The sequence below is a fragment of the Oncorhynchus mykiss genome, chromosome 11 (genome assembly GCF_057628025.1).
Source record: "Oncorhynchus mykiss isolate SJ-2025 chromosome 11, ASM5762802v1, whole genome shotgun sequence".
Lineage (NCBI taxonomy): Eukaryota > Metazoa > Chordata > Actinopteri > Salmoniformes > Salmonidae > Oncorhynchus > Oncorhynchus mykiss.
This window is the reverse complement of record NC_143032.1, coordinates 87,735,259-87,744,587: the sequence shown is the minus strand read 5'-3', so window position 1 is coordinate 87,744,587 and position 9,329 is coordinate 87,735,259. Positions and strand designations below refer to the sequence as shown.

Here is a 9,329-nt window from a genome sequence, read left to right as displayed (position 1 = left end):
ACGCTGTCTGCCATCTGCCTGGTACAGTTGAAACCGGGATTCATCCGTGAAGAGCAGATTTCTCCAGCGTGCCAGTGGCCATCAAAGGTGATCATTTGCCACTGAGGTTGGTTATGACGCCGAACTGCAATCAGGTCAAGACCCTGGTGAGAACGACGAGCACGCAGATGAGCTTCCCTAAGAGGGTTTTTGACAGTTTGTGCAGAAATTCTTAGGTTGTGGAAACCCACAGTTTTATCAGCTATCCAGGCAGCTGGTCTGGATGTGGAGGTCCTGGGATGGCGTGGTTACACGTGGACCTACACGTGGTTACACGTGGACCTACACGTGGACCTACACGTGGACCTACACGGGGTTACACGTGGACCTACACGTGGACCTACACATGGACCTACATGTGGTTACATGTGGACCTACACGTGGACCTACACATGGACCTACACGTGGTTACATGTGGACCTACACGTGGTTACATGTGGACCTACACGTGGTTACATGTGGACCTACACGTGGTTACATGTGGACCTACACGGGGACCTACATGTGGTTACACGTGGACCTACACGTGGTTACACGTGGACCTACACGTGGACCTACACGTGGTTACATGTGGACCTACACATGGACCTACACGTGGACCTACACGTGGACGTACACGTGGTTACACGTGGACCTAAACGTGGACCTACACGTGGACCTACACGTGGTTACACGTGGACCTAAACGTGGACCTACACGTGGTTACACGTGGCTACATGTGGACCTAAACGTGGTTACATGTGGACCTAAACGTGGACCTACACGTGGTTACATGTGGACCTACACGTGGACCTACACGTGGACCTACACGTGGTTACACGTGGACCTACACGTGGACCTACACGTGTTTTCACGTGGTCTGCAGTTGTGAGAACGATGTTGGAGGCGGCTTATGGTAGAGGAATTAACATTACATTCTCTGGCGACAGCTCTGGTGGATATTCCTGCTGCCAATTGCACAGTTGTTTTCTGTTCATATTGAAAACCTCATCATATTAGACCAGTAGTTTTCTGTTCATATTGAAAATCTCATCATATTAGACCAGTAGTTTTCTGTTCATATTACAGTTTTTTTCGATTGCTAAATGACAGTGGACACAACTGGAGTCACATGTGCAAAACTCTAACTACAGCCTGCACAGCAGCAGTTCATGTGGACCAAACTCTAGTTCGTTTTTCATTGCTTGAACACAGTTTTCAAAACTCTACACACTTATCCCATGACTTTAACCACAACCTGCACAACACTGTGGATTTACAGCACTTTGTTCAAATGCTAACACACTGCTGTCAAGACTGTGAACCACACATTCAAAACGGAATAGATTTCAGCCTTGTGCCTTTCAAACACTGCTGATTGCAATTTCAGCTGAAAGGCTAAGCAGGTGTCTTGTTTTAGACTTGTTAGTGAACACACACACATATTACAGTATATATAGGTAGAGCTCAGAAAGTAATGCAAATTTTCCATCATGCAAACAGGTGAGAGTTACATCCTTACAGTAAATGAAAACATTACAGGAATCTATTTTGTATTGCAATTATAGAATATTTACACAGATATATATTACAGTAAGTTTGACTGTAAAATATATTTTTACAACAGGACCCAAAGGCTGCCCCCAACAGGGGGAAGAGGTAAAATATTTTCAGATGCGCAGGAAAATGCTATTGTTGACATGGTTGTTGTCAACAATGCAATAAAACTGCGGGAGATTCAAGATAGAGTGCTGGCTGATAATGATATATTTGAAAATGTTAATTCTGTCAGCACAACAACTATTGCTCGAGTCCTAAAGAAACACCAAGTTACAATGAAACAGTTATACACTGTGCCGTTCAAGAGAAACAGTGAACGGGTAAAAGAGCAAAGATACCAATATGTCCAGGTAAGATGTCTGAGGTTACGTACACAGCTATACAAAATATTTACAGTAAAACAAAACACTAGCATTTCTACAGTAAAACTGTGCACTTACTGTTTTTCAGAGAGTAATGGAGGTGGAAGCACTGGAAAGACCACATTCATTTGTATTTATCGATGAAGCTGGATTTAACCTTGCCAAAACACGGCGCAGAGGTAGGAATGTTATAGGTCAAAGGGCCACTGTGGAGGTTCCAGGCCAAAGGGGGGGAAATATCACCATGTGTGCTGCAATGGTCAATGATGGTTTGCTTCTCAACACACCACTCATTGGCCCATACAACACAGAAAGGCTTATAGCTTTCCTAGAACTGCTCTATGCTCAGCTAGTGCCAGCAGAACAGGGGGAGCCAGTAAGAAACCCCCAAGTTTTTGTCATAGTTTGCGATAACGTTGCTTTTCACCACTCTGCAGCTGTCACAGATCGGTTTGCAGCACATCACAGATTTATGGTTTTGTATCTGCCTGCATATTCACCCTTCCTCAACCCAATAGAGGAGTTTTTCTCTGCCTGGAGGTGGAAAGTGTTTGGTCACCACCCACATGACCAAATGTCTCTTTTGGAAGCCATGCGTGCCGGATGTGAGGACACGAGTCCAGAGGACTGCCAGGGATGGATAAGGCACTCCAGAAGCTTCTTCCCCAGGTGCATGGCAAGAGAAAACATTAGATGTGATGTTGAAAAAAACCTGTGGCCTGATGCTAGAGAGAGGCAGGATTAGCCCATCAATTATTTGTTCGAATTACAGTATGTACTTTTAGTTTCTACCTTTTTTTTCTCATTACTGTATTTCCGTAAATTACTACATACTATTGAAGCAAACTGCTAATTTTCATTTACCTTAAAGAATTGTTATGTTCTAAAATAAATTATAAATCATGTGAAAGAATGTCACTCTTTTCTTTGAAGAAAATATTACTTTGTATGAAGTCACTGAAATTGTTCAAACTGTAAAGATGAAAAGTTTGTATTTTCTGTATTGGTGTTTGATGCTAGTGTTTTTACTCTCAGTGTGTTCTGAGTGACAGTGTGTGTTATCTCAGTGAGGGTTGTGCATAGTGTTTGGCTGCACTGAGCGTGTTTTGAGCCATGTGTTAAGAGTTGTGTTGCTTGGAATGAGTTTTGCAGGTGATGTGAACTGTTTAGCTCAGGTGACTGTTGGTAGTGCAGACTGTAGTTAGAGTTTTGCACATGTGACTCCAGTTGTGCCCACTGTCGTTTAGCAATTGAAAAAAACTGTAAAAACCTCATCATATTAGACCAGTAGTTTTCTGTTCATATTGAAAACCTCATCATATTAGACCAGTAGCTTTCTGTTCATATTGAAAACCTCATCATATTAGACCAGTAGTTTTCTGTTCATATTGAAAACCTCATCATATTAGACCAGTAGTTTTCTGTTCATATTGAAAACCTCATCATATTAGACCAGTAGTTTTCTGTTTATATTGAAAACCTCATCATATTAGACCAGTAGCTTTCTGTTCATATTGAAAACCTCATCATATTAGACCAGTAGTTTTCTGTTCATATTAAAAACCTCATCATATTAGACCAGTAGTTTTCTGTTCATATTGAAAACCTCATCATATTAGACCAGTAGTTTTCTGTTCATATTGAAAACCTCATCATATTAGACCAGTAGCTTTCTGTTCATATTGAAAACCTCATCATATTAGACCAGTAGTTTTCTGTTCATATTGAAAACCTCATCATATTAGACCAGTAGCTTTCTGTTCATATTGAAAACCTCATCATATTAGACCAGTAGTTTTCTGTTCATATTGAAAACCTCATCATATTAGACCAGTAGCTTTCTGTTCATATCATATTCTTATATTATTTTACGTTTCGTTCTTGTGGCTGTTCATACTTTAAGGCCATAACAATTGTTTTTTAAAGTCATAATACATACGTAATTTAATGTAACAATAGTGTTAATAAATCAAATTTGTGTTAAGTGATAACTCAATAGGGTTAAATTAAATCAAATGTAATGTTACCACACTATATAGTGACAAACCAAACCTGATACAATAGAGGTTGACTCTTTATAACGTTTATTGACACATTACATGGCAACATTTAAAGTGATACATGTAAATACTCTACACCATAAAGAGATGTACATTTACGCTGGTATAAAATATATCATCCATATAAACATGTCCATTACTGGTGGAAGTGTTTCTGTACTGAGAGTTATGACAACAGCAAGCACAGTGTCAGACACATACATCTAATTGTGTGTGTGTGTGTGTGTGTGTGTGTGTGTCTGAGTGTGTGCACGTCTGTCTGTCTGTCTGTCTGTGTACGTGCGTGCGTGCGCTTCTGTGTGTATGTGTCTGTGTGTGTGTGCGCGCTTGTGTCTGTGTGTGTGTCTGTGTGTGTGTGTGCGCTTGTGTGTGTCTGTGTTGTGTGTGTGTGTGTGCGTGTGTGCGTGTGTGCCCATGTGAGAAACGGATTATCTACAGGGTAGTTCGGCAAATGGTTGGTCCATCTGTAGACCAGTGGGCCAGTCTAAATTCAGGGTTTGTGCAAAATAGTAATTATTTAGTCGATAACGGAGACCTCAAAGCAGAAAAACGGGCCACGGTATCACAAATTGCCAGGTAGGTTTTTGGTCCCTGTTCATCAGATAAACATGACTGTTATTACTGTGAAGCCCTGTTCATAGCAGGTGACGGTCTCTTCAGAATGGCCTCGACAGAGAAAGACAGGGACTCGCTGGACACCACTTTGGTCCCAGCTGACGTAGCCAGAAACTCCTTGCTGTATCTATCAGAATCTTTGAAACTGTAGAAGTCCTTAGAAGGTCCTTCACGGTACTTTCTGGCTGCTTCCTCCAGCAGTTCTTTACAGTAGGGGCCCCGAAGCTCGACCCCGGTCCCAGCTCTCTCCTCAGCCCCAGCTCCTACCTCTACTCCGGCCCTCTCACTCTCTCCAGCCCCGGCCCTAGCCTTCTCACTCAGTGTCTGCTGGATGAGTGAGTGAAAAGAGTTGAGCTTCATGGATAGTGTGTGTTTGGAGCTGTCCTTGCTCAGCTTGTTCACGACATGTTCGTGGCTAGGGGGGTAAGGGTGAGGCTGGGGGTGAGGTTGGAGAGGAGGTGTACTAGGGGGGAAGGCCTGTCCGAAGCCTCTCTTCGGCGGAGAGAAGGCTGATCGTTTGCAGTGCCCCCCCTGGGTGAGAGGGGCCTGGGACTGTGCGGGGCCATCCTGCAGCTGTGGTTCAGAACTCTCGGGGAGGCCCGCCGCAAATCTCGAACCCTTCAGCTTGGTGGCTGAGGTGGGGGTGGCGGTTGCCATGGCGTCGAAGTCAGGTGGCAGGCTCTCTGCGGCAGCGGCGGCCATCATTCTGGGTTCCCAGGTCGCACCTGGCTTCATGTTCTGGACGGCCGTGGCGTTGAGCAGGCACTGCTGGTACAGAAGGGAGGGGCCACGTGGCCACACCATGAATCCCCGCGGAGAGGTCAGCGGAGAGGTCAGAGGGTACTGGCGGTAGGTGGTCGCCACGGAGACATTGGAGGAGATGAGCTCCATGTTGCCGGGGCCGGCGGAGTACTGCAGGGAGAGGTCCACACAGCTGGGCGACAGGAAGTGACAGAGGTCCTTGTTGTTGTGGTGAGGCTCCTCCGGGGCGGAGGCTGAGTAGGCCGTCTTATAGGACTTGTACTCTGCAGCATGGCGGACCAGACTGTTGGGGAAAAGCAGAGAGGATGTAGCAGCCTGGGAGGGTTCTAGCAGCTCTCTCTCCTTGTACTCTCTCTCCAGCATGACACTCTCCAGCTCTTTGTCAGCAAACGCTCTCCTTTTCCTCATCCTGTCGCTGAGGGGGGGTGGGAGGGGGGGGCTGGCCCCCATGTACGGGTCACCCTGCACCGGACGGTACCCTGAGAGGAGACAAGACAGGGGAGGAGGTTAGACAACATAGAGATACTGTATCATACTAATATAATACTATATAATACTAATATAATATGCTATTTAATTCGGGGCTAGACTTGATGTTTTGGTTCAGTTATGAAGTAACTAGTGAAGTATACCTGATGTGTTAATTGCAGTGAATTAAATGATATCAAGGTTACATTCTGGAGTTGGGCATATTGGATCATCAAGGTTTATCAATAGTTTAGACATTTAAAAAAGGTCCTTTCATATGTCTGGGTTCGGTTGACCTACACTAGTATACTAGGAAGTATTCATTTTGCTCTTAGACTAAAATGTTGTTGTTTTTTTATCTACAATTTTATTGTGCCCGCTAAGTTTTATTTGAAACCTAGAAAATAAGGATATCATAACAGGTCTGTGCTTACGGAAGTTAAACTGTCCACAGAGCAATGAGGAGGAGGTTTAATTGAAACGGAAAGGGACAGAAATCCAAGAAACACTACAAGAAAGAAAGAGAAGAGAAGAGAAAGATGAAGCGACATCATTATAACAGAGATTATCATTATGTATTAATGGAGGAGAGGAGATAATAGAGATGATCATTATGTATTAATGGAGGAGAGGAGATGATAGAGATGATAGAGATGAATATTATGTATTAATGGAGGAGAGGAGATGATAGAGATGATAGAGATGATCATTATGTATTAATGGAGGAGAGGAGATGATAGAGATGATAGAGATGATCATTATGTATTAATGGAGGAGAGGAGATGATAGAGATGATAGAGATGATCATTACGTATTAATAGAGGAGAGGAGATGATAAATAGGCTACAACACCAGTTGATTTGCTATCACCATTACTAGTAAACAGGACAGACTGCCTTACCTAACAATATAATAGAATAAGCAGTATCACCATTACTAGTAAACAGGACAGACTGCCTTACCTAACAATATAATAGAATAAGCAGTATCACCATTACTAGTAAACAAGGCAGACTGCCTTACCTTCCAGAATGCTCTTAGCCAGCATGGTTGATGGTCTGATGTGTCTCTGGTAAATAGCTCTTCTCTCCGCTGGAATCTGCTTCCCAGAAATTCCCTTTTTATCCTGATAAAATTACAGAACAAATAAATTAAATCGAGTCATTATTTCAGAGGCCATATTATGGTGTTTTCAAATTATCATTTAATACCAGTCCCAATTTTTTTTTTTTAAGTAATACCAAGATGTATTTTCGTGTACTTATAATTAGTGATGTGGATTTACGATTTAGATGATGGTAAGGTTTCCTGTCATCCCATTCTGAGTTTATCATCCCAACAGGTGACTTTGATTGGTGTGAAAATAAATAAAATAAAGTTTATAAACTAAAACTGAACTTGAACATTAAAAAATAGTATTCGTTACAGTATGTATTACAATGTGCTACTTCTCTCTCAGTCCGTATAATTTCAATTCCAAACAAACAATTTGTCTGGTTGAAGAAAGACAAAAAAAACTTTTACAATGAAGAAAATCGAGATTTACAGTACCGCGAACATTGTTACCCCCCCAAAATCCTGGTGAAACTAAGGAGTTTTACACCCTCTCGAACATTCGAAAACACACACACACCTGAAAATAGTAATGTATATGACTTTAGAAAGGTCCACACACACCTCTGTAGCTTGTTGTCTCCGTAGTGCCACCTGAGCCGCCATGACCCGCTGCCTCTCCACCACCAGAAGACAGTTGGCACACTGGCAGTCCCTCCAGCGGCAGAACCGCTTATGCCCCTTCAGACACGACACCACGCCGTGGTTCCTGCAGCGGGCACACTTCGGCGTCCGGCTCAACTTCCTCGGTTCGCAGTTCTCGGGGCTGATGGTCCCCGGCGGCTTGTCATCTCCCTTGGCCCCCGGCTCGTCGTACACTGCGCCGGGAAGAGAGGAGCTGTAGTCAGGCCGGTCCTGGTCGTCGCTCTCGGTCTCCAGACTCTCCACGTCGATCTCTAACTCCGGACCGGAGATATCCTTCATCATATCTGCCGCCTGTCTCCCGGTGCCTCGTACCTAATGTACTCTTTCCAAGTTCTGACTCACGCGACGGTTGCCCCACTGCAGTCAGTACAATCTGAAATTAAAATAATGATCCCATTTTATCTGTCATTATATCCTTGCGGGCAACCTCTGAAAGCCCTATGGACTGGTGTTTCATACTGTGCGCAAGTGTCTTCATAAAATGCTAGTTTAATAAATGGCCAATAAACATATAAATGAGAAATTAACAGAAACATAACAATAACGTGTATTCCCTCCAATCTGTGGTTTGTCGAAAACGAGTTACATAAATGAGTAAACCCTTTAGACTTACCTCAATGCAGGCTCCTCCAGAACAGATTTAAACTGTCTTGCAACATCCATCCGCTCCTTATTGCAGTTTCTCACTAGTCAGTGAGCTCTGAACTGATGGACTTGTCTGTATAACAGCATTGACAGACACCGCTGATAATCTGCTGTTTAATTATTGTTCAATACAGAGATGTCCCAACGTGACAAACACAGACGTTGTCCTGAAGCGGTCTGTCACACCGGCGCGCTCCACGGTTCTCTCCGAGGCTCGAGCTAGAGCGCCACCCCTATGAAGTATTTGGGTGCGCGCGGATTTAATCGTGATTGGCTCGTTTTCAACCCACGGAACCTATTGGCTGTTCCGGACGTTTTCTTTCTCAATGGAAACGTTTGAAACGGAGTGCAGTTACAATCTAAACAGAACGAGGAAATGATTCATCAACATATTGGGGAGCAGAGAGAGATAGATATAGGTGGCTTGGTATAAGATGGCCTCGTGATGTAATGATGGCCTATACTATAGCCTAGGACTAATTATATGGTAAGAAGCACCATCAATTGATACACGGGAAGAACTTTGCCTGACAGAAAATACAACTTGTATACATGTCAGTTTCGTTCGCCTTTTGATGAACTAGTATTGCTTTTTGGGGGAGAAATCCCAATTAGGCCCTATTCAATTCTAAATTAGTCAACAGCATTTAGGCTTTCATACAATAATAGGCCTATAGTATTTTTAGATGTTGGGCTTTTAGTTGGTTATCGTCTGTAATATGCATGCATTTTTTCCCGATGTGTTGTTTATGCTGTTTATTTGTATGGGCCTCTAATAATGATATTCAAATTTGCAGGCAAAGACAAAAAATTGCTTTTAATTTTGTATTCAAATTTAGATAACAACATAATCGAGAATTTCAAGGTGGCTTTGAAGATCTAGTTAGTATTAAAATATTACTCAAAATAATACTCAATAATATTATAATCAGCTGCAAGATATGACTAAACTATCCCAAAGGCTGCATTTTGTACAAGGATAGAATTGACTTTTTGTCATGCAGTAGGCCGAATTAGGCCTTCATGAAGCATCTTTATTTTAGATTATGAAATCTTGGTTTCTCATATAATTTTATTACAT

General features: G+C 42.9%; 1 protein-coding gene across 1 annotated transcript; it reads right to left on the bottom strand.

Annotated features, from left to right (window-relative positions):
- Positions 1-4,007: 4,007 nt before the first annotated feature.
- dmrt2a (doublesex and mab-3 related transcription factor 2a) lies at positions 4,008-8,613 on the bottom strand. Its single transcript, XM_021601135.3, has 4 exons — positions 8,217-8,613; positions 7,523-7,976; positions 6,869-6,971; positions 4,008-5,856 (listed from the first exon to the last, which is right to left on the bottom strand). The coding sequence occupies exons 2-4, from the start codon at positions 7,883-7,885 to the stop codon at positions 4,619-4,621; spliced, it is 1,704 nt and encodes a 567-aa protein (XP_021456810.3). The 5' UTR covers positions 7,886-7,976; positions 8,217-8,613; the 3' UTR covers positions 4,008-4,618.
- Between the last annotated feature and the right edge of the window lie 716 nt (positions 8,614-9,329).

Excerpts from the sequence above, each read along its gene's own strand:
- dmrt2a (XM_021601135.3), bottom strand. The coding sequence starts at position 7,885 with ATGATGAAGGATATCTCCGGTCCGGAGTTAGAGATCGACGTGGAGAGT. Across the intron at positions 6,972-7,522 it reads GGAGACAACAAGCTACAGAG|GATAAAAAGGGAATTTCTGG; the intron begins GTGTGTGTGGAC and ends TAATTTTATCAG. Across the intron at positions 5,857-6,868 it reads GGCTAAGAGCATTCTGGAAG|GGTACCGTCCGGTGCAGGGT; the intron begins GTAAGGCAGTCT and ends GTCTCCTCTCAG.